This window comes from Melopsittacus undulatus, chromosome 2, assembly GCF_012275295.1.
Source record: "Melopsittacus undulatus isolate bMelUnd1 chromosome 2, bMelUnd1.mat.Z, whole genome shotgun sequence".
Classification (NCBI taxonomy): domain Eukaryota; kingdom Metazoa; phylum Chordata; class Aves; order Psittaciformes; family Psittaculidae; genus Melopsittacus; species Melopsittacus undulatus.
In genome coordinates, this window is record NC_047528.1 from 102,769,128 (window position 1) to 102,793,777 (window position 24,650).

General features: G+C 39.2%; 2 protein-coding genes across 2 annotated transcripts in view; one reads left to right on the top strand and one right to left on the bottom strand.

The window, feature by feature from the left end:
- Positions 1 to 12,629, top strand: NIT2 (nitrilase family member 2). The gene is made up of 11 exons (XM_031051356.2): positions 1 to 53; positions 1,661 to 1,779; positions 4,530 to 4,650; positions 4,771 to 4,859; positions 5,376 to 5,469; positions 6,303 to 6,377; positions 6,802 to 6,880; positions 7,479 to 7,577; positions 8,660 to 8,715; positions 9,107 to 12,167; positions 12,456 to 12,629. The coding sequence occupies exons 1-10, from the start codon at positions 26 to 28 to the stop codon at positions 9,193 to 9,195; spliced, it is 849 nt and encodes a 282-aa protein (XP_030907216.2). The 5' UTR covers positions 1 to 25; the 3' UTR covers positions 9,196 to 12,167; positions 12,456 to 12,629.
- Positions 12,159 to 24,650, bottom strand: part of TOMM70 (translocase of outer mitochondrial membrane 70) — a 23,561-nt gene continuing 11,069 nt past the window's right edge. Inside the window, exons 4-12 of the mRNA XM_034059963.1 lie at positions 23,056 to 23,165; positions 21,095 to 21,243; positions 19,737 to 19,944; positions 19,013 to 19,147; positions 17,739 to 17,846; positions 16,933 to 17,049; positions 16,006 to 16,103; positions 15,402 to 15,524; positions 12,159 to 14,290 (exon numbers count right to left, since the gene is read on the bottom strand). Coding sequence (XP_033915854.1) covers positions 14,137 to 14,290; positions 15,402 to 15,524; positions 16,006 to 16,103; positions 16,933 to 17,049; positions 17,739 to 17,846; positions 19,013 to 19,147; positions 19,737 to 19,944; positions 21,095 to 21,243; positions 23,056 to 23,165 — 1,202 coding nt within the window. The 3' untranslated portion in view covers positions 12,159 to 14,136. The remainder of the gene's footprint in view (positions 14,291 to 15,401; positions 15,525 to 16,005; positions 16,104 to 16,932; positions 17,050 to 17,738; positions 17,847 to 19,012; positions 19,148 to 19,736; positions 19,945 to 21,094; positions 21,244 to 23,055; positions 23,166 to 24,650) is intronic.

Genomic DNA, 24,650 nt, shown 5'->3' on the forward strand with positions numbered 1-24,650 from the left:
GAGGGTGGAGCCGGGACGCTCGGGAATGCAGGCGGTGCACGGAGCCATGGCCAGTGAGTGGGGGCGGGCGCGGAGGAGTGGGTCACGGAATCACAGAATCCTCTCCTTTTCTTCTCACGCTCCCCCATGTCCCTACCGGTTGGGTCCCCGCACCGGCCCGTGGCGTGGGGGAGAAGGGCCGGGGTGGCACTGAACCTGCCTCTCCGGCGGGGCTCCGGCCTCCCGCCCCAGGCCTCAGCCGGTCAGAGGTGCCGCTGCCTGGTGCCGCTGCCTAGTGCCGGCTTCCCCGCTCACCCCCGACCTTTCCACGGAGCCACCGCCTGTCCCCAGCCCGCTGGGCCCGCCCCGAGCCGCTGCCGGCGCCTCTTTGTCCCCGCTGGACCCTCACCTTCGGCTGACTGGACGCAACCAGGCGGCTGCAGACGTGGCCGGTGTTCCAGGAGCTCAGTGCTGTGGCACAGCTGGACGCGGCCCTTCAGCCTTAGCCAGAGACAGCTGCTCGCCTTGCTACGGGTCAGTCCCGGAGCCGCTGTGGGTGCATCTCCCGGCACTGGTGCAGTGATCAGCTTGTCGAGGAATGCGATCTGAAACAAGCGAGAGAAGCGTAGCTGCTGGTGTTTTTCAAAACCCTGCTTCATGGTGATAGAAATACGAACTGTTCTTTTACTCTGAGACACTTTCATTTGGTTATGGTTTGCACTGCTATAGCTTATCCTAAGAATTGCTTTTAAGGAAGTTTTAGAGGCAGCTTAGCAAGGCTGGAAGGAGAGATCTTGGACCTCCGCAGCACTTTTGAACGTTTCTCTGTTACTTCTACATCTGATCGTTTTTAAACAAAACTATGGACACAAAAACATGTATTCTGTTGTGGCTGAGCTTTAATTCTGCCCTTTTAACAAACTCCAAAACTGAGGGGTAGGGAAGGGAAAATAAGTTTAATGGCTTCCTGGTGTTTGAAACATTATGAGAAGAAAGCTAGTTAATATTTTTCTTAGTAGATGGTTTGGGGCTTTTTGTTTTGTGGCTTTGTTTTCTGTTTGTTTGTTTTCGGAAGTGAATTTATGCCAAAATGTAAATCTTTTTGGTGTCAGATTTATCTGAACATGTGCAACAAATACAGGAAAGTTTTAGACACATTCCCAATATGGTTATCTAGGTCTGGAAGCCAACTGTGATTACATCTATTCAAAATCTCAGTGAAGCCTTGTTTACTCAATAAGACAAATACTGAGTCTCACTTGAATCACTTCTTCCTGTTTACCTGACCAGCGAGGCTGTGTATTGCTTGCAGCTTTTTCTATATGTTACAGTGGTCTCTGAGTGCATCACATGGGAGTTTTCCAGGGAAGAGAGGTGCTGTGAAACCGGGGTACTTCTCTTTATGAAGTCTTTCTTAAAAAAGAAATTAAATAGGCAAATGCTAGAAGCATTTTAGAACACGCAGTGCTCATCAGGGGATGGGCACAACAAAACAGCTCATGGAGCAAGTAACATGTTCTCCCTGTGTTAAGAGACTGTTTCCAGAGTCATAGGTGGACTGCAAAATGACGTATGTCAATATATAAGTAAATCTATTTTGTTATATGCTCATTACTGAATTGAAATTTTGAAGATTTTTTCCTGGGGGAATTCTGACCAAGTTTTTCTTTTTGGCCATTAGACTTCCGCCTAGCTCTTATTCAGCTCCATGTATCTGCTATTAAATCGGAGAACCTTCAACGAGCCTGTGGGCTGGTGAGAGAAGCATCAGCTAAAGGAGCCAAAGTTGTAGCTCTTCCTGTGAGTACAGATCATGGTCTACATAGTACCTGTAACTCAAACCCTTGGAAACCCCTTTCTGGTGTTACTAATGTATTATGTATTCCTATTTCTCTCTGGATAGCTTAGATGCCTGTATGAGGCTCCAAATTAAGAAAAACAAAAAAACAGGCAGGGTTCTGTCTAGAGGCATACTTAAGAGGGAGGGAGGAAGAAGGAAGCGCTGTCTTTTTTCTTGTAGTATAAGAATCTGATTAAGTTTTTGCTGGTTTAAATCCCAGGCCGTTCTGTTACAGGTATGTTCTGGTTTCACCAAAGTGGCACTGTGGTTTGAGTCTTTGCAGAAGCCTTCTGTGCTACAAGTGTAAGGAAAGGCAATTTTCAGTTAAAGTATGTTGGTATGAAAATGAAAGAGAACAGGTATACAGTGACTCTTTTTGCTGTAATTGTTCCAGATTAGATAGTATATGAGAAACACGATAGACATTTCTAACAGGTAATCCGTGGCTGAGTTATGATTAAAAACATTTGTCTTGTGACTTCGTTTTGTGGGATCATAAATAGTTACTTAAAATTAGTGATAATTTCTGATTTACTTTCTGGACTTCAGTCAGTATCACCTTGCTGAATTCTCGCACAGATGAGGGTGCTGGCAGGGAGGTAACCTTCCCAGTGCAGCTTGGAGCTTTTTCCTCTCTTCCTGGGGGTACATGCGTTACCCCTGTGCCCTGAAGCCTCTGACTCAGAAGTGCAGAGTTCTTCTGTGGATGAACTTTTAGTCTGAATGCTTTACAGTCAGAATGTTTTCCCCCTGCTGTCACAGGCAGGACAAACCTTCACAGTTCCTCTCTGCTAACAGTTCTTGTGTTGCAAATGTGACCTTTGATTATTCTGGCAGAGCCAGAATAACCATAGAGATTATCCAGTACTTGCTAGTTTCATCACGTGTACAAACATTGAGTTTTCCAGACCTATTTAGTTAAGATACTCACTTTGCCAATGATAATCTATGCTTGTAGAGGAAAACCTGTAAAGCAAGGGCAAGCTTTTCACAGGCTTTTGGGAGGTAAATTTTGTTCTGGCATTAGGATGTGGGCATGAAATATTCTCTGCACTTTTTTTTTAAGTCACATTATAGAAAGAAGTAACTTGCAGTGACTATATAATCTACACTTCTGCAGAGGCATATGGCAGTTTTCCTGTGACATGTTAGCCTTGATCTGTTAGATTTATTTTTTTTTTTTCATTTCTGAAGCAGGAAAAATTTGTGAGAGAAAAACAATTTGTAATGCGTATGGATAGGGAAATAAAAACAAAATACATTTGAATCTAGAAATTGATAAAAAGCAATTCAAAGTTCTATCCCTGTATTCTACAGTTTTGGAGAGCACAGAAGTGGGTCATCTGTGCAGACATTCTACAGTTTTGTTCCAGCATCAGCTTAGGAGGAACCTCATGCACTGCTACTACAAGCTTGCATAGAGCTCTCCCTGTCCTCTTGAGCCCATGGTTTCAGTCCCACCCTCACTAATACTGTAAGGGGCTAGATGCAGGTGGGGGCAGCTGGCATTGCTTTCACTTCCTTGGAGTTCAGTCCTGCATTTTCAAAAGCCTGGGAAGCTCATTTGACAACCTGCAGAGACTTCCCTTCTGCCCCTTCTGTGTACAGACTCTGCTGTGGATTAGCTCGCATCTTGCTTGGTCTATTGAGTGTATATGGCGGCAAAAAAGTCCATCCAATTTTGATTTATTTATTCAGCTCAGTAGAATCCTCTGCAGTTATTAGGAAGTTTGCCTGAGTGGTTAAGGCATAAATTTTTATTGTGCTATTCACAGCTTGATTTTTTTTTTTTTATTTTTATTTTCATCCTTTTTAGGGGGCAGGTAGTGGTATTTGATGTGTTTTGTTACAACTTCCAGTGTGCAGAGGTAAGAATTGAGGCAGATGCTTGGGCTGAGAATCGCCTGCCGAAGAGTAGGTGCTGGTACTGTTTGACAGCCTACCTGTGGCCTTCATCTGTACTCCCTTAGGGGACAAAAAAAGTGTTGGGGGGTGTCACACATCCTCACAGAGCTGCTAAATATAGTCCAGAGTAAAAGTTTTGGATATCTTGGACATCTCAAACAGCTTTTAGCCATGTAGTTTAGACATCTAAACTGCTCTGTTAATCTTACTGTGTAAAGATTACATGCCTGGTTTTGAGGGATAGCAAATCTTTAACTTGAGCCTAGGACAGAAGATGCTGTTCAGTTTTGAGGAAATGGTGTTTGAAGGATTTATTTTTATTTCTTTTAGCAAAGAATAAGTAATTTTGAGAAATGCGTGCTTTTGCATAAGTCTTTTTATAAATGAAGACATCATGGGCTGTGGATGGATATGAGCATCTCAGTTTTGAGAGGATTTATTTGGCTTGTAACTTGTCAAACAAGCTAGGTGAAACTTGGTTCATTGATCTGATAAGAACATCCCTTGTGATCTTGCTAAGTCTAGACTGATAAATGTGCTAGTCTTGTTACTTGCAGCTTGCACGATGCTCCTAGCTCACATTCTGTTTGGCATGCAGTCACACCAACACACCTACTGCATTTTCTCTAATTGTTAAAGGTTCTGGTTTGCTTATTGAGCTCCTTTAAACTAAACTCCTGTAACTAAAGATTGAATGAGAACACTGATGAAGAACAGTTAAAAGATTAAGTACATCTCTTTGCGGTGGTGTTACTGGATTTTTGGATTTTAACTGTTTTGTTATTTTTTTTTCCCTGAATTCCAGGAATGCTTTAATTCTCCCTATGGAACCAAATACTTCAAGGAGTATGCAGAGAAGATACCTGGGGAATCAACACAAAAGCTCTCAGAAGTCGCAAAGGAGTGCAGCATATATCTTGTTGGAGGTAGTTTACTCTTGGTAACCTGTCTCATTGAGGGAAAAAATGGGCCATGTCTATTAATGCCACTGGATCATAATTCTATATAATACAGTGGGTGGAATCTTTGTTCTCATCTTTATAAAGGATCCATTCCAGAAGAGGATTGTGGAAAACTGTATAATACATGTGCTGTCTTTGGGCCTGATGGTGCGATGCTGGCAAAGCACAGGAAGGTAAGATGGCAGAATGTTGTCATTAGAAGGTTTCTCAGCAGTGTTAAACAAATTACTTTGTCTGTGCCTGAAGGTGATGGGCAGTAGTAGAATCTTGCATTAATAAATAAGCTGTGTACTGTCAGTAAAACTGCATGTGAATTTTATTTGGGACATGTAAGCACTCCTTCCAAAGGCAGTCATAAATTTGTTCTGGGCAAGGATGACAAAATGCAGAAGGCATAACTGGCTTTTCCCAGATGCTGAGAAAACTGGGTTGGGTTTGTTTTGGAGGGTGGGGGGTGGTTGGGGAGGGTTGGGCTTTTTTATCCCCAAATAGCTTCAGACACGTGTATTTCTGTAAAGAAAGAAACTGCTTTAAATCATCTTTAGCAGATTTTACAATCTTAAGCAATGTTTAGTTGAGATCCTGACAAAAGAGAAGTCTAGATAATGATAACTAGAAAACACACACCCAGTAGAAAACAACTGAAGTACCAAGAACAGAAATTGTTATTAATTGTACAATAATTACAGGTTCATTTGTTTGACATTAATGTTCCTGGGAAGATACAGTTCAAAGAGTCTGAAACACTGAGTCCAGGGAATAGTTTCTCCATGTTTGATACTCGTGAGTATAAGACAAGCTCTTTCTTTAAGGACTTCTACCACAGAAACACTACAGGAGTTCTCAGTCATGAGAACTGAGTCATCTCAATGGATTTTTAGACTAACAAACAGATTTATGTCAGGCATTTGAAAACCATGGCAAATACAGTTTAAGTTTGTTCCAAGTGTGTAGGTCACTTCTGAAACTTTTAGAGAGGCAGTGTTGTTTGGAGCAAGTGATTGCTGAGGGACAGAGTAGAAAGGGTTGAAGCATACATCATGGCACTTCTCTTAATAAATAAAAGTCCTATTGACTTGCTAAAGAGAAGTTACTGGTTTGTTTGTTTTTTTTTTTTAATAGCAGTTACATCTTTAAAATGGTTCCTATAGAACATGCCTTGAGAAAGAATATACGTAGCAAACAGCTACGCTGGCAAGTTGTTTCATGTGAGGATGATATAATAATGGAGACTGTAAATCCCATTCCAACATTCTTGAATCAGCTACATTCTTTAGTCCATGAAGAGCAGTGAGTGCTTGTTTTCTTGAGAAGAAAACAAACGGAAAACCTGCAGCTAAATCAGAGAGAAATGCATTACACACAGACCTGCATTAACATGATTTTGTGGAAATGGTTGTTTTTGAAGGATAGATTGCTTCTCAGTTTTCTTGTCATCATGAAGCATGAATTCTCCCCCACAAATAGCCAATGCTTGTTACAGATAAGGATACGCATTTAAATATAGCTTCTCTTGTTACTGTAAGACATGTAAAATAACAGCTGGCAGGGGGTGTTATTGCTTTCATGTACTTCTGATAGGAATATGACTGTTGTCTCTTGTATTTTGAGAACAGCATACTGTAAAGTGGGCCTGGGCATCTGCTATGATATCAGATTTGCTGAGATGGCTCAAGTCTACGGACAGAAAGGTGAGGCTGGGTCACCAAAAGGAGCACGGTTAGCCATAAGGTCTGAACTGTGCCGAGCTGTTTCAGGGTGGTACATACTGTATGTGATCAGGCACTCTTGCCCGCACCCAGTAGCACTGAATATTTCTTGTGGCTGAGGGTTTGTTATTGAAATGAGTGTGTGTTCTCCTTGAGTGAATTAGCAGTCATTTCCGGATACACATTCGCCAGCGGAGTGATGGAGATGGGGATATCCCCGCTTTCGGTAATGTATCACAGGGATTTGCTGACATGAGTAATTACATGTGTAAACATGGACAGGCTCTGGTTCCATTTTGAGCGATACTGTAAGAAACCTTGCCTTGAGTCTCAATGTGAAGGACAACTCTAGGGTACATCATTTTCCCCTTAATCATGGTTGGGTTCTAATTTTCTTTTACTAAAGGTTGCCAGCTGCTGATCTATCCAGGGGCTTTTAACCTGACAACAGGACCAGCCCATTGGGAACTGCTACAAAGAGGGCGGTAAGAACAAATAACAGCATATCCTCCTGTTCCAGAGGGAGCTTTAGCACACAGAACCCAGCTCTTCTTGTGTTCCAAATCACACTATGCACCAGGAATGGTGCTTCAGGGCCACTCTGTTGTCAGAGCTCTGCCATTCCTCAAGCCTTGTATCAGACACCAAAATGATTTTGCTGTCAAGGAGAAAAGCAGTAAATGCTTATCCTTCACTCCTGTCAGCCTCTATGCAGTTACAAGGGCCTTTTCCCCATGACTCTGTAAGCACCCCTCACAAACAAATTCTAGACTGAAGAGCTGATAACAGTTTGATAACTGGTCTAACTACAGATAGGAATAGACTCTGAGATTCCCAAATGCGGTATTACTTAATCATTTGGTCAGCTTCAATCAACTTTGCTACATTCTACCCGCTTAACTCTGGAGCAGGTGCTAGGGTCTTCAGCTTTCTCTGACCATTATATCAATTACAGTATTGCTACTCTTTAAAAGGATATATAGCTTATCCTTCAGAGTGAATTCTTTCTCTTCTGCTTAATAAATTGGTGGTATTAAAAAAAAAATCTACTCACTTTTTTCCATTATTTTCCTGTGAACACAGAGCTGTTGATAATCAGGTCTATGTAGCTACAGTATCTCCTGCAAGAGATGAAAAAGCATCCTATGTTGCCTGGGGACACAGCACTGTAGTAAATCCATGGTGAGTTCAGAAAACAAAACAAAAACAAACCCCCACCTTTTCTTGTTTAAAAGGTAAGTTTTACCTGGCCATAACACTTCAGTCCCACATTTCCAACTACTCTTCAAAACGTCAAGTTCTTGGTAAGAAATACCTAAGACTTAAGCCTGTATTTTCAAAAACATGCTTTAAAACTGACTGAAAAATGAGAAGGAGACCAAAACTAGTTTTTTGTATGTATTCTTTTTGGTAGCAAGAAAGGTACTTAATTTTAGCATTAGTTAAGCTGCTAACCTTTTCAACTTGTCCCTGAAGATCAGTCAGTTATGTACTATGCATTATGGTAATTCTCTGTGCAGAACTGAACCATCTGAAATTACTTACTTACACAAAACTATTCAGTTTCTTCAAATAACACTGCTTTGACATAAAAAAGAACAAGAAGAATGTCTTCAGCTAGGCAAGAAACATATTTTGACTTAAGCAGAAGTTACACAGGTGCCCAGGAGGTAAAAGTGACCAAATCTTCAAGCAGTTACTTCTCTTCCAGAGAAATCCACTGATGATTTATTCTCTCCAGATGATTTGCAAAGTAAGAAAAGCTTTATCTGTGTCTTGAACTTTTAATTTTGTATGATGAAAGCAGTCACAGAACACCTAGTGAGAGACAGGATAAATAACATTCAATAGCTTATGCAGAGTAAAAGTATATTCCTCTTAAAAGCCAGCAGGATTTGAAAGAAGAGGTTAGTCTTTGCCACATGTGGTTGTCCCTGGTGAAGTTGTTTCTTGCCCCTTGAGGTATATTGCATGCTGACATGCATAGAGTCTTATAGTTGCCTTTATGATGATTCCTGATGCCTGGAAACACCCTTGTGTTAAGTAAAGTATGCATATGTCACATATAATATGTATCACATATAAAGCCTGGAAGCCATTTCTGTCATGCCAGACTTACGAATTGTGATGCTATTTCTAGGACAGCCTATCTTTACAGCTGTAGACATCAAGGGAAGAAACTCCACTTTGTACAAACAGCACCAACTGGACTGATGCCTTAAGGTCTCTTTTAATGCTGTGAACAAATGTGCTTCATTTTGCAGGGGTGAAGTCATAGCCAAAGCTGGGGCTGAGGAAACAGTTTTATACACAGATATAGGTAAGGATCAAGGGTTTGGGTTTTGTTCTTTTTTTATTTCCCTGCTTTTTTCTTGAGCACAGGTCATGAGACTAAGGAGAGACAGTTTTGTAAGTCTGCAGGCTTGCATGTGCAGTTAAATGATGCAGTGTCTGATGCCTTCTCTGTTGCTAGATGAAAGCAAGAACAAGCAGCCCTTGACTACTCTCTTCCAATTTCCTTCCTTATGAGGAAGCTGCCATCTCAGGAAAGACCAAAGTCGAGGTTTCCTTCAGTCCTTGCTGCCTAGCTGCAGTGCTCTGCAGGCCCATTCTCCATGAAAGCTGCTCTTTTCCTTGCCTTACCCCAGAGCAAGTCAGGAGTTGTCTTTTTTGACTGTTGCTCTAATAGCTCTTTCTTTCCTCCCCTGCAGATCTGAAGAAACTTGCAGAAATACGTCAACAGATTCCTATTTTAAGCCAGAAACGTTGTGATCTCTATGGCATAGAGATGAAAAAGTGAAGCTGGGTGAATAGGAGGGTGAAGTTGGCAAAATGGCTGCTGCTTTCATCTTTGGAAGGCTTCCTTTATTAGCTGTTCCACAATCTACTGCTACATGTGCCAGTTAATTTAAAAATTAAAAAAACAAAACAACAAACCATCAAAGAAACAAACCAGAAAACCCCACAGCCACCAAAAACAGCCCAAAAAACCAACCAGCCAACACAAACAAAAAATTTGCTGGTGTAATTCTAAAATTGATCCAAATACAACTTTTCTATCTCTTCTTGTACTCTAGTATTTCATACTAGTTTAACAGCTATGCTAAAGATGGAGGTAAAATCAATTCAACACAGTAATAGTTAATACTTCTTTTTACATATCACAGTGGTTTAGTTAGCTTTTGGGGAGTTTTTGTGTGGAACATAGAAATGGGAACCTTGTCCCCTGAAGTCAGTCAGCTTTTGTATTACAAACATTTCAATGAATTATCAAATAATCTAGAAGCACGGTTCTTCCACCTCTCAGCTGTATGTGCCTTAAAGTTCCCTGAATGCCCAGCATCTATACTTGGAAAGCTTAAAATTTCATACACTAAGCAAAACAGGCCAAATCCTGCCCTGCATGATTTAGGGGTAACAATCCAAGAAGCTGCCAGACTGGAGTACTACTATAGAAGAATCTGTAACAGGGTTTGGCTCATGTCTTTCCTCAAATATATGTATTAAATTCTCCTTACTGCAATTCTTGTTTGGTACTGAAGTGGTGCAGGTTACTGTTAAAGCAATTCGCATGATGCACACCTTTGCTCTGTATACTGCGTCTTTAATACAATGTCTGACTAGGTTTTAATTTTGCTGCCTGGCAGTCTTCACCCGAAAAGGGTGAAAGGAGTCAGTCAAAGGGTTAGAAAACTTACTGCACTGACTGAAGTCTTTTTGCCCACCATCTTTGTAAAGACAGGTACTTTAACTGCTCAGTGTTTAAATGCGTTATTGCTACCAAAGCAAATGGAAACATTCCTCACATGATTGCTCTTGCTGAAGGCTTAAACTGATTACTAAAGGTAGCTTTAAATGCTTAAAACCAGCCCTTACCACTAGGCTTTTAGTTTTTCATCAGCAAAAATGGTAAAGCAGTAAGGCTAAAGATTTCAGAATACAAAATGGAGAGGGTTGTCTTGCTGTAGCTGCCAGTTTCCCTCAAAACCACCTTACCTTTTTATGTTTAGCCATCCTCCTCTTCCCACAGCTTCTCTCCTGACCCATTTTTTAATGTTATTTTGGCCTCTCTGGAACAAGCTATGTCTGTGTGAGGAAAATTAACCCTGAGGCTTCTTTCCCTTCAAAAGACAGGTCACACCTTTCCACACCATGGCATTACCTATTCCAGCAGGCAGTTTGTTTGGTCTGTAATTTTTTGCTGCATTTTGGTGTACATACTGTACTGGAACTCTTTAAGAAACAAGCCATGGAGCATAAAGTGAAATGAAGATTTGTTGAAAAATAAATATTTAAAAAACAATTACAATTTGAGGCAAGTTTCCTGCATTAGATTAGTGCCTCCCACATTCTCAGCCAATAGCATCCATGACGGCCATCACTGGGCTCCAACTTCTGAATCACAGCAGCTATTACACATCCATGTTTCTGAACTACTCCACCTGTCTTCCCCTTCCCTCCCCTCTTAATAGTATAACATGCAGCAGAGCCGGAGCTAACTACTGCCTTTGGAGAATTATAGTGCAGAATTCTCATAGGCTGACCCCTGAATCTGAAAAATGCAAAGTGCAGTCAGCACAAGCAATAGGGGAGAGTGTCTGAGTATCTCTAGTGAGCTACTTCAGTGAACTTTTCTGAAGAGGAGACATGAGCTCAATCCTCTTCAGCCTGTCAGAACAGCTTCTAAGCACCATAAGTTTAGCAGGATGTTTTAAGGGATCTCCAGTGTGACCCACTCAGAAGCAATACAGATGGGACTGAATTTTGTGGGGTTCAGTGAAAAAAGGTGCAATACCCATTATCAGCTAAGTAATACCTGAAGCAGTCCCTACTCAATCTCTCTGTTGGTACAAAACAGGCACTTTAACTATCTGTATTATAAATATGCACCCATATTCTTTAAGTACAGAAAAACAGCCAGTAACAAACCTGAAATAGCTCCAGAATTTCAGCCTGCAATAATTTAAAGTCTTTTTGAAGAAACAACAGAAAACACAGCAATGCCTATTGTATCAGGCAGTGTTATTACCAGTGCAGGTGGGAACCTTGGTTAAAGCTCCACCTAAGCTGCTCTCAGTAATCCCAAAATAAGTTACAGTACAGCTCCCTAGTGTATGTTAGTTCCCTCTTTACTTTCAATCTACAATTAGATCCTAGTAATTCAAGTCACAACTTCTAATCTCTGCTTTGGCAAAGCTGTCTCCAAGATGAACAACAGGGATTTTTATATGATCAGAATTAGAACACAAGACAACTATGTGTAGAAGTGACTTCCTGGAGTGCCTGGACTACACGAGGTTTATCCAAGCTTTCACTATCAGCTTCCTATGTTTCAATAGATTTATTTTGTTTAAATAGCAGCAATACTTGTTTCACTTTAGCTTTCCATCCCTACTAAAGGAAGCTTTGCGTGCAGTTCCCATGCACACCTGCTTCAAGTAAACCCTTAACTGTATCAGCCATTCACTAAACTGATTCACTGAGGTGTTAGCCACCAGACTCCCAGCTTTCCTGGCTGGATTTCCTTTTTCCCTGTAATATTCAGCTCTCAAAATCATATCTCTGTGGGTGATGGATGCAGTCATAGAGAAAAGACTTGTTAATTCCATGTCTCATTTTTTCTTGAAGGTTGAAGTGGGAGAAGATGAGAGGGAGTCAGTCATCATTATTCTTCCCAGAGTCAGAGAAACCTCAAATAAGAACAGAGAGCACCACTGCAGAACACTTTCATCAAAACCTGTTCTTATACATGTCAGAGAGACATAGTTGAAGGTAATATTTATTTTTTTCAGTTTACAGGTAATATATCATTTACAAAAAAAAATACAGACAATGCACCCTTTCAGTGCAGTTTCAAACTAGTTCAAGAACAGGCAAAAGTCTGTGATGATTTGGAATGCTAGTGTTCAACAGCACATGCTTTTTTCCCTTAATTGATTGGGTGGGGTAAGTAATGGGGTACAGGTGGGGTGAGGAGGAAAAATGACAATGTAAGTAAGGCCATGCGAATAAAAACTCCTCAGGAGGACACAAGTCAGTCTGGCGTATTTTTATTCTCAGGTCATCAGTGCAGAGGTTGGAAGTTCCAGAAGAGAGCTGACACTCATTATGTGAAGTGTCCTTAGAAGCTGCCAGTACCTTCCACTGACTTCAATTCTACACCAGTGCTATGATTTCAGATCACCTACTGAGCTAGTTAAAATATAATGATTAAATCTTTATGTCTACTCTCCACCATTTGAATTCTCATTGTAGTTGCTGGGAGAAAGCAAGGTCAAGCTGCTGCTATGTGGTGGCACAACTAAAGAACAATAGTTTGACCACAGCATGATTCATTTCTTTAAAAGCTGAAATACAGTAGCCAATTCAGCACAAGCAAACAGACAATTTAAGGATGGAAAGAAGCCCAAATTAGCGTATAATAAATTAAGCTACATCAGTTAAGTACTGGCATTAGGTTGATCCCACCACATCAATCCATGGAGAGGTGAGATGGACTGACTGGCTTCCACAGATTCAAAGATCAACCCAAAGCAGGAGAGCCCTCTGTGAAGTTCCCAGCTGGAGGGAAACAGTTTATACTGGTATTTAATGATTTCCTGATCTGCCACTTGCATAACAGGTGCTTCCTCTCTACAGTATTTGTCATCTTGGACAAGACAGAGCCTAAGGAACAAGAAAACCAGTACAGATTCTAGATCCATTATTTGAAGTTTTAGCCTATGCTTTGATCCTTATCTCATTTAATCCCGCAAAGGATCTGTTATAAGGAGCAGATCAGAACACTGCAGTCTCTAGCCTGAAGAGTATTCAGTGGATTAGCTGTTACATTTGAGCAGAAGCATCAGAGATAACAAAGATTATATGCGAGCAAGACCTTACCTTGGGAGCAATACACCCAGCAGTGCTTTCTGTTCTTTGAAGTCCCTCTGAACCCTCCAGAACAATTTCCTGTGACATTCAAGTAAGGACCGCAGCACAGAAACAAGGCCTTTCTTCCAGTAAAACCTGCACTGGAGCACTGTTACCTGACCTCTTTCCAAAGCCAATCAATTTACTTGCTCTCCAAGATAGTATGATAGGGCTTTCTGGGGTGAGCATAAGGACTATCAAATTAATTCCCTAATAGCTGCCACAGGACTATTTCTAAGTAAGGTGTGCAGAAGGTGGGAGGGGCTTTAAGGGAAGATTGTGCATGCCTGCATATATTTACAGGGATTCTCTCCACATCTGACTTAAAAAAACCCTATTATTAAACAGTTTGAAAGTTATTTTTTTCCTTTTTGCAAAATTAAAATCAACCCTCAAAGATTAACGGCATATAAAAAAGAAACCTATTTTACAGCACTGACTAGTATTACCCTTAAAATCAACAGGAAAAACCCCAACATGCTGTTATATTGGTTGATAAAGCAAAAATTGCCCACAACATAATCACCCAAAATGAACCAGTGTGAAGTTTTTATTTGCATGGCCAAAGTATCTTCCTTTTGTTCCCCTGCAACTTCATTTCCCTTAACACACCTTAAGGTTTTTACTGGAGAAAGAACAAGATGCAACACTGCATACTTCCTTGAACAACCAATCCCACAACACCTAAACATTTAACAGATGTAGCAAATGACAACACCACAAACAGGAAAAAACTAAATTCCACCATTCAACATGGTCTCCAACAGCATCTTTAGGGATGACTGAAGTGGGCAACTTCACTTTAGAAGGTCATTTCCTCCTTGTTTCTTTACAGTGTTGGTGGTTTCAATCCATACTTCTTTGCAACTTCTGTCTGGGCATAGGCAGCATCACAGAGTGAGTAGAGGTGGGCCATCTCCATTTCAGATTTGGCCAGGTTGATAGCTTTGTTAAACATTTCAATGGCTTTATCCAGATTACCCCTGAAATAAACCAAAATGTAGTCCAATTAAGACCAACATAACAAACTTTTCATCCCTACAGCATCTTTTTTTCCTCTGACTTACACTCTCCGCTACTAATAGTTTAAAATGACTTTGGGAGGAACCACCACAAAAGCTTGTTATCATGATGAGCAAACTGAGAGAAGCTGTTAACAAGCCTAAGCAACTATGACAGCTGTTATATAACTTTCCTCTTGAGAGCCCCCATAGGTGGTACTGTGGGATAAAATGTTCTCTACAGGACACCAATGATGGGACAACTAAATGAACTCTCATCCCCCTTGAAAAAAGAGTTTGTATACTTTGGAGGAAAACAAGCACACAGACAAGAGCTCATTATTTGATCAGGAAATGTTTCACAGAAACAGTTTAAGTGTCTGTCCTTTTGATGGCTAGGCATGTAAAAAACCCAAACTCAACTGTACCCTCAGCTACACCCCAAACTTTTGCATAACTGTAATACTCTGTTACAGAACAGTGCATTAAGTCTTTCCTCTTTACCCTGTGAACTTGCGAACTGCAGTCCTGTTGGAATAAAACCCAAATTGTCAGACTTGAGAGTATAACTCAGGATCCTCAGTACAAATGGTCCACTAAGGTTGTGTTTAAACACTACATGAGGCATACAGGAAGCCTAATAATGATTAAGGAAGTAATTTTAAATGCAGGAGGTACGTATTTAAACATACACAGTCATTTGCATGAAAACAGCGAACATGGTAACTTGTCGGATCATAAGCCCTATATAGAGAAAGAAAGGATTTACTCAAGAGTTACAGAACAGAAATCAGGACTCCAGATAAGAGCTGGCCTTGCACACCACTCAGGAGAAGACAGAATCACAGAATATCCTAAGTTGGAAGAGATCCATAAGGATAATTGAGTCCAAACCCCTGCTCCTTGAAGGACTACCTAAAACTAAACCATATGACTAAAAGCTTTGTCCAGATGCTCCTTGAACTCTAACAAGCTTGGTACTGTGACCGATTCTGTGGGGAGCCTGTTCAACTTAAAATCCATAATGATATCTAAAGGACTACTGTAAATTCAAAAACAACTAAGTACTCTTAACATTCCAATTCAACATTACCTTTGCACTTCAATAGTTCCCATGGTTTCATATGCAAAATCACATTTGTTATCGATTTCAATTGCCTTGCTTATGAGTTCTAACCCTTTGTCTAAATCTTGCTTCCACTGGAGCTGAAGTAAACTAGAAGAGAAAGGAAACTCAGAACAAACTTCACATACTCTTCCCAAACCCCTCATCATATAAGCAAAAATAAAATCCCAACTGTATATAAATCCTAATGCAGGGTAACAGTAACTTCGTGACTTTTAAAAACATGTATGAGAAAGTCAATTTCAATAGGTGATGTTACCAGTTCAATGACTCTAAAGAAAGGCTAATCCCTCTCAAGACTGGTTACAAGTTAATTTATGAAAGAGAAAACTTCAGTACAAAGTGAAATTAAGATAGGGCTAAAGTAGAAGCCAGATATACTTCGAGTAGATATGTAATTAGGAATGAAACTAATGAAACTTTCCTGAAACTTATTTCCAGTTCAGTCAAGAGAAAGTATAGAAAAATATTTAACACTAAGTTGTTTTCACAATAAAACATTCAATTCAGGTTGATTCATCTAAACATGCCAACTAACCTTGACCAAAAGGATTACAAACTCAATACGTACCCTTTATGAACATATGTAGTGGCATTGTCTGGCTCAAGGTCAATGCATTTATCATACATTTCATCAGCCTTGCCAAACTGCTGTTGATCAGTTAGTGCCTGCATCAGAATAGAAACTTGTATGTCAAAAAGTACTCTGTGGTAGGCTAATTCTAATTAAAGCCATATTGACAGTGTGAGATTAGAGATAGCTTTCTATCATCAAGCAGGCCAGGCACATCAGTTACCAGAGTTAAGTTTCAAAATTCAGTGCCTAGCTTTAAGTGCACAAATTACTGACCACAGCATTACCTGTAATGTTACACAAGCAACATGCTAAGTGTACTGCAAGTAAAAACCATTCTGAAAATCTGTACCTGCAGGTCTCAACTTCTTCCTTTCTCAAACACAACTGTTCCAAAGGAAGTGCGAATCTGTACTTGCCTACCTACTTAAACTTGGAAGATCACATGCTCCATACTAGAACCAGAAGTATGTTTTCTTATTGAAAAAATTAGTCTCCAGTACAAGTGGACTCTGAACACTGTACTGAACTCTGCTTGATCAGTACATGTCACTCATAGCAGACTGAAACTGTTACCCTAGCACCACACATTTAATTCCCAAATTACCTAGACAATCCCTGGCATCCATCAAGTGAGATGCCACACACATGTAGGAATTCAAGGGGAAGTGTATGTCAGACCTCTTGTCTCCTAATAACCACCCTTGACTCTCATCACTTATATTCTGCTCCATTGATTCACCTTCTACTCTCTATACCCCCAAACACCCACACCTGTAAGTTCAGGTAGCTTATTAAAGCCGCATGTATTATCCCAGAAGTTACTTGTAAAAATCTTCATATATTATTTGAAGAAATGCATGTTATCAAAGATAAAAGGTGCAAGAAAATGCAGCATTTTCTTTAAGACAGAGACAAATATACCTGAGCATAGAGTGCATAACCTTCAGCACACTTTGGGAATTTTTTAATGACATCTTCGAAGCCCTTCATGGCTACTTGCACAGGCAAAGCGTTACTTCCTGTATAAGCCTGGCGATACTATTCAAAAGAAAATAAAAATAGAAGGAAAAACTTAAACACCACCACAAACCCAGGCTCATCATACCTTTACCCACTCTCCTATGAGATGCATGCATCATAACAATTACAACTTCCAGAAAGTGACATGCCTGTACATCTACCAAATCTCGTTTCAGGAACCTACCATATATCCAAGTCTGGCATACTGGACTTGGAGAGGAGAAAGGATGAAATAAGGAAGCTATTAGGCCTGACAGTTGTCAATAGCCTCCCTCTATTTCAAAAGCCTAGAAATTCAAAGCCTAACATTCCTCCTTGTTCACACTATGCAAAGCTGTCCTCAGAAGATTCCTGCACACAGAGGTACTGCACTAGCTTGAAATAGAGTTGTTTTGGGTCGGGTTTTTTTTTTCCAGTTTCTTGAAGATGACTATTTTCCACATTAACACTTTATTTCATGGTATACAATTAGAATGATCTACCACAAAACTTAAAAAATTATCTACTCTTTGAATAATGAACGGTTCAAAATGAAAGCAGCAAACCCTTACTCCAACTGAAGAAACTGTTGCTTATTTTCCGTACTTTATTAAAAATATAGTCAGATGTTTGTTGCCCTATTTTTCTGTGAAGTTGTAATAAAGCAGAGAAACACAGTATGTTTTACAGAAAAGAAAAAGCACCCAGATAACCAGCATGTTACCTACCAGAGCGAAACACTTCTGTGCTTGAGCCAAGGCAGAATCAGGTCGCAATCGGATACATTCATCAAAGTCTTCCACAGCTTCTTCAATTTGGTCAAGCAGGATTTTCAGCTATCCAGAATGAAAGAAAATCCTATTTCTGCATTTAATCTGTGCTTCATACACTTAAGTGATAATTCAGTTATCATTAGTTACTCTTTTCGTCTCCAGTTCAGGTGCAGAACTGCCTAGAAACCTACAAAAACCATGACTAAAAATCACTGCCATAAAGTAACACAGCCACCAGTGAAACCAGCTTCATATACAAAATGGCAATGTGCATGTGCAGGGATTGAGAATGCTTGCATTTTAGGCTGTTGCCATTACTGCTTTAGCATTATGTCCAGTTTCTAAAACTATGCTGTATTTTCCCAAGTTGCTTTGCCTCGCTGTAGTTAATGCCCATGGACTATTTGTATGTCACAACATTTTTTGCTTTCCCAGCTTGCATTTCAACATTTTGTTTTTTTTTGACATTCTCATTCCTCCACAAGGGAGGAGCTCACTTCATCATTCTTTCACTTCATTGTCAAGCTCCTGTAAAACACCAATTTGCAATCTGCAGAAAACTTTCATTCCCCTCAATTACCACATAACACCATTCTTATTTCTGAGCATTAAAGAGACCTAATGAATTCATGGAGAGAGGCACTCAAGCCATAGAAGTCTTCCCTATGAATACGACTTAGCACATCTGCATATGTGTTTCCTCTTTTATTCCATCACCTTTTATATTACACTTCTGTGGAAGCAGGCCTCCCCGTGTTCAGAAGTTAATCAAAGACATAGCAGCACCACAAGCCAGAGAGGGACAAGCTGAATAGATGCAAGTCTAGGCCACAGTGCTAGAGACGCTGAGTTATCAAAGAACACATTACATCTGTTGTAACAAAGCTTCTACGCAGATACTGCTCTGACACAGCAGGCTCCTTCACTGGGCAACTTATATCTGCTGTAAATGTATATAAGGCCTAGAATTTTTAAGTCAGTTTGTATTGATGGAGGGCTGAACCTCTGTTACTCTGCATTTTTCCAACAGCTACAGGAGTAAACTGTTTCTGCCTGACCAGAACCAGCAAATAAGACTATGTGTTTATTCTGCAACAGTCTCAAATTAGGAGTTCATGATTTTCTGCCACAAATAGTTTAAAGTGTCTCCAATGATATACAGATCTTTATTTTTTTTAGTATATATTGAAATATTCAGGTACTGGGACGAGATTTCTAATGTGCCTTACTTGTCCTCGATGGTGGTAAACATCTGCATTCTGAGGATCAATATCAGCAGCCATGTTGAAATCCTGAGTGGACAACACAGGTTGTTGCTGCTGCATATACATACTTCCTCGTTTGATCAGAGCATTAGCTCGGAGCTGTAAAACAAGTTCAAAGAAACATCAGCCACTCCAGCATTCCCCCAGATTTAAGGCTTTGTTACAATTACAGTAAATTTTTCATTTGACTCATTTCTCCTACTGACAAATTTCACTCATTCCAAGCAGGAGGACATTTCATATTCAATGTAAATGAATCAACTCCCTTGCTTTATTTCAAATATGTCAGTCTATGCTTTCATCTCAATGGACTTTCAAGCCCCCAAAAATACTTTCATAAGACAAGTTCCCTATACTTATAACTACACCAACATATTGTGAAGCAGTTCAATATGCAAGTACAATTAACATTTTTCTCTTATCTATGAACCACTGTTTTGGGCTGGGTAAGCCTTCAGTTCATTCAACTTCTTCTGTTCTTTTGTTTGTACTACTCAGAACAGCTGTCACAGAAAAAATCAACAAGTCTTTTGGAAAAAATAAGACAACAGTAAATAAACCAGAACATTCCCATTAAAGTATTTGAAAATACTTTGAAAAACAACTTCTTGCACTATAATGGAAATTTATCATCTAACTTCTACATTTTCTCAACCCAAACTATAATCCAGATGTGACAGATTCTTACCTTCACATTTGCATCTTCCATGCTGATGACCTGATCTAGGTCTGGTTTGGCAGCATTTGCATTGCCAATAAGTAAGTAGAAAGTAGCTCGCAGAAGCAAAGCTTCTGCCATGTATTTTCCTTTTGCTTCAATTTCTTTTGTGCTTTCACTGATAATTTTGTCATAGTTCTCTTCTTCCATATATTGTTTTGCTCTTAAATAGCCAGAGCTGTAAATGATGTAAGAACAGTTGTGTGTATATATATATGTATATATATTCACTGCAATTTCAATTCAGATTTTTCATTTAATCATAACAAATACTAATTTTTGCTATACTCTGTTACAACACCAGCAGAATAAAGTTACAAGTATTCTTGGATGAGCCATCACAGACTGGAAACAATTCAGACAAAGAATGGCCAAGTTACATTTGAAATAATGAATAAAAAATGTTTTAAAGCTCTTGAACTTTAGCTTCATTTGTCCCCTGAAATTTTATTTCATATTAAAGGCAGCAATAATCTGCTTTAAAACAAGAGGGCCGGAATGGAATTCCAGGGCAGAAAAGTAAAACATCAAACCTAGCAATGTGCTGTTTATACATGGAAGGAAGGATTTAACAGCAAAATTTATGGTAAGCACTGTCTTCTCCTCAGCTAAGTGTTTTATATTCAGTGAATCTGCCTGTAAATAGAGACATTCTATCTTACTTAAAAAAAAAAATAATCCTAACACTGTTTGTAAGGTTTTCCATACTGACAGCAGTGATACATTCCAAAACTAAACAGGAAAGTAGCATAGTAAGTTAAAGCACCATTCACAAAGTCCTCAAGTGCCACTCAAAAAACTGAAAAAGCTCAAGCTTTTTTTTGTCAGAACAAACCTCTCATTTCTGTACATTTTGATTCCAGAAAGTTAAAATGCCCTTTTAGTGTAAGCTGCTATAAGTTCACAGTTTTAATTAACAAAGACCCTTTTCCTAGTTTGTCTTCTCCCTTCCAATCCAAAAACTAACTTGCTCTCTTCCTTGAAAAGTCTTCTTCAGTATAAAGCACTCCTTTCTCCAGAAGCATCATTCAGCACTCTTTTGTCTTCCCATCTCCTAAAATTCACTATGATACTGTTGTAAGTATTTAGTACACCTCCCCAGTCTCATTGTCCTTTCTCTATTTAGTAGAGCTTTGGAACTAACTACTCAGCTTTCATAAAAGTTTCATTTTTAATACTGATCTTATTTCATAGAGTCACTTTATTGCCACAGGATTTCCCATGCCAGGTACTATAAAACCAACAGCAAGTTACACTGAGCAGAATGTAAAAATCACTACAAACCTAATTCCAATATCAAACAGCTCCCAACTGTACTGTACACTCACTTTTCTTTTACTTCAGAAGCCTCTCCCTCCTTATCCTTATCTTCATCTGATTTCTCGCCCTTAAGCAAAGGTTGGGAAATTATATCATCTGTGAAAGAACTGAAGTAGGATTTAATGAACTGTGGTGAGGGCATCAGAGGCTCACGATTCTGAAACAGAGAAATGTAATTTCAAGTCATTAGATCAGATGGCAAACATATGGCAATGGATAAATAAATATGATTATAAAAATATTGTTCATGAAAGAACTAGTGTTTGACTTTCTACTATCTCATTTGATAGTCTGATACTTTTGATTTGACAGTTCGACATTTAGCAGTTATTTAAACTTCAGATCACAACACCCATCACCACTAGAAATAAAGTGAAGATACTCAAGAGGAGGGAGATAGCAAATTTCTGCATGTGTGGCCAGAAATTAAGACTCATAGAGTAGACATTGGGTAGATGTACTAAAGCACATAAATAAGGTGAAAAATGTGAGCTGGTGATTTAAGTATGAGCCTAAATTCAAGTAGATTCTGAATGAAATTTGCCCTTTTTCTCCAACTTGCCCAAGAGAAGCTGCTGTCTATCTTTGCTATCAAGACTAATGAGGCAATATCCTAATTTTATACAGATTGGCCCAGATACCACACATTTTACTTGAAGTCCCAGAAGTAACACCTCTCAGGTACAAAATCCTTTCTACAGACAATAAATACTCCTTGCTCAAAATGAGCACTGCACATGAGGATTACAATTCAGTCTCTCTTGCAAGAAAAGTCTGAATGCAGTCTTCTCTATTAATTCTATCATAATCCTGCCTGTCTGAAGCACACCTATTTTGTGATGCTACCACAACACACTAAATAGCACAATTTGTTTTGTTATCTCAACAGCATACATTTCTGTGACTTTCTATAGGAAAGAAATTCATTATCTCAAACCCAACATGGATTTTGGTATTCAACCACCAGCACAAAAAAAAACAAAGCAAGAATATTTTAATAACAAACGAGAACGTTTTAATACCTATTCCGACTTTTTTGTAAACCTACAGCCACTTAAAATGACTGCTCCTTGCTACCCCTGTATTTGCATAGTTCTCTTTTTTACAGTTTCCAAACAGTAACACAAACGCATCTGAGTGCCAAAACAGAAAAGTACAGGTTTGAGCACCTATTCACAGAAATGGAACGGAAACAGTTGGGCAAACTGAATGTCAGAAGTAATCTGTAGTACTTAGGAAATGAAGGCCCATTTCTTAACACAGAATTGGGAAGTCTGACCACTACTAAGTAAATGTGACTTCACACTACATCATTTTTTCTTTAAATACTCTTCTTCCTTTTAGAAAAGCCACCACCACACCTTAAACAAATGTTATTTTACCAGTTTCTAAAAGGTAGGAATTCTGCTGTCAATTTTATCTTTCCTACATGAAATTTTTATTTATTAAACCAAGGATAACCTGGGGGGAAAAGTCCTCAATCATAATTCTTCTCATTTTAAGTTACTCCTTACATATGGAACCAGCATTTTTATGAATTTTTTATTATGATGTATAAACCTTCCTCTCTCAACACACATCCCTAACTCCGCCACCTGATATACAACTGAACATTTGACTGCTGCTGTTCCAACATACACTGTTTCCATCATGTTGCAAGTCTGGAAAAGCCCCAGGTTGGGGAGCAAATCAACTTAAGGTGTGCTGAATGTCATAATAAATTACATCATTAAAAGAAAACAGTTATTAGGAATAGACATCTCTACTGAGTTTTAAAAAACTTTGGACAGGTCCCAAAAGAAAACAACACTGATACAACAGTAGCCTTGTACAAAACTGTGTTGATTCTTACTCTTCAACAGATGAAGACAGCGACTTGCTTACACAGCACTGACAGAATGCCAACAATCAACATTTCAACAACCAGTCAGGTGAAATCAGAATTTGTCAGCAATATCACAAGACCTACCTTATATTTCTCTTTGGCCTTTTCTTTTCCAAGAAGTTTAAGAACTTTATCAGCTAATAACATACTCTGCTGGTTTTGGAAAGCTTCTAAAATGCAGACTGCAGTGACATCTAGGAAACAAATCATCAAACAAACAAAAAAAAAATCACAAAAGTAAGATTAAAAATAAATTCTGATAGTCGCTGGAGTACACTAAAATGTGCCACTGTTAAAATGAGTCTGCCAAACTAATACATGTCCTGTTCCAGGGTAAAAGCCTCTGCTTCCAATTTGCTGTATTTACCACGTTTTCCAAGATATAAATTTGTAACCAAAATGATCTTGTGATAAAAGTACTTCATGGCAGTGAATTAAAGAAATTGCATTTATTTTTATCTTAATGGTTTTATCTAGAGACAAACACACTTCGATGAACAGTGAAAATGTGTAACTCCAGCTGAGGCTCTCACCATTCTGAAACTCTTGAGGACAGTAATTATGTTCATCTCATGCTCCCCTTAAAAGTGCTAACACAGCTTCTCTTCTGGGCCCAGTCCTAACTGTCTATTCTTAAAATTAATATTCTGTCCCATTATATCTTGCTCCTTCCTCAGTTTAAGAAATCTTCCCATGTTATATCTTTCTCTCCCCCCCCCCCCCCCCTTCATTCCATGTCTTTGGAACGGAAGAAGTTCAAGAGAGATACTTTGCTGGCTGGCTTAAAGTGCTAGGCCATATCACATCACTTTCAGTCACATATAAAAGCCTCTGAAAATGTTAACCCATTGTTACCTGAATCATGCTTTACAGTGTGAAATGTGCTCTTATGGTACATTATTTATCTGAACCCCCAAGTTAATGCAATACTATCACTGGTTTTTCCTATTCAACTTTCACTTAAACATCAGTGAAGATGAACAGAGTTTGGACTTGAAATTCAAAAATACATTTGAAAAACAAGTGCCTTACTCTGGAGTTTTAGTATAGTTCCTGTAATTCTAGGCTGCTGTACTATTATGCCATTGTTTACACATAAACTCCCCGCAACTCTGGCACAGACAAGAAGGACACTGGAGTCCCCAGGAAAACACACTGCACTCATAAAGAATGCAGTGACCTAAGTAGTCCTTTTTTATTCACTATGGCCTTACAGGGCAGAAAGGCATTATGCCAGCAGATAAATAAATAAATAAATAAAATGTCCACATCTTATTTACCTTCTAATTTAGCAGACCTGATTCTTAGCTCTTGCACATACTTAAGAGATCTGACAGCCAGAGCACTGCCTTCTTTTTTGTCCTTTCACAGTGAGCACAGATGAAAATTCCATTTGCCTTTTAACCTTACAAGAGCAGGAACGACTTCACTTGATGAAATTTAAACGGGTCCCTTCAAGCAGTGTCCCTTAGTTTAAAAGGGCCCTGAGACATCACACCTGACCTGTAGCTCTCCTTAATTTTCATGGCTTCTCAGTCACACTTTCCTGACAGTTCAAAATGTATTCTGTTAGGAATAGTATCTGGAAGGATTTAACACAGTTTCTGCCAAATATGTAGTGTTAATATCAGAATAAAATGTTAAATCTGTTCAAATTTTCATCACAGTTATATATCAAA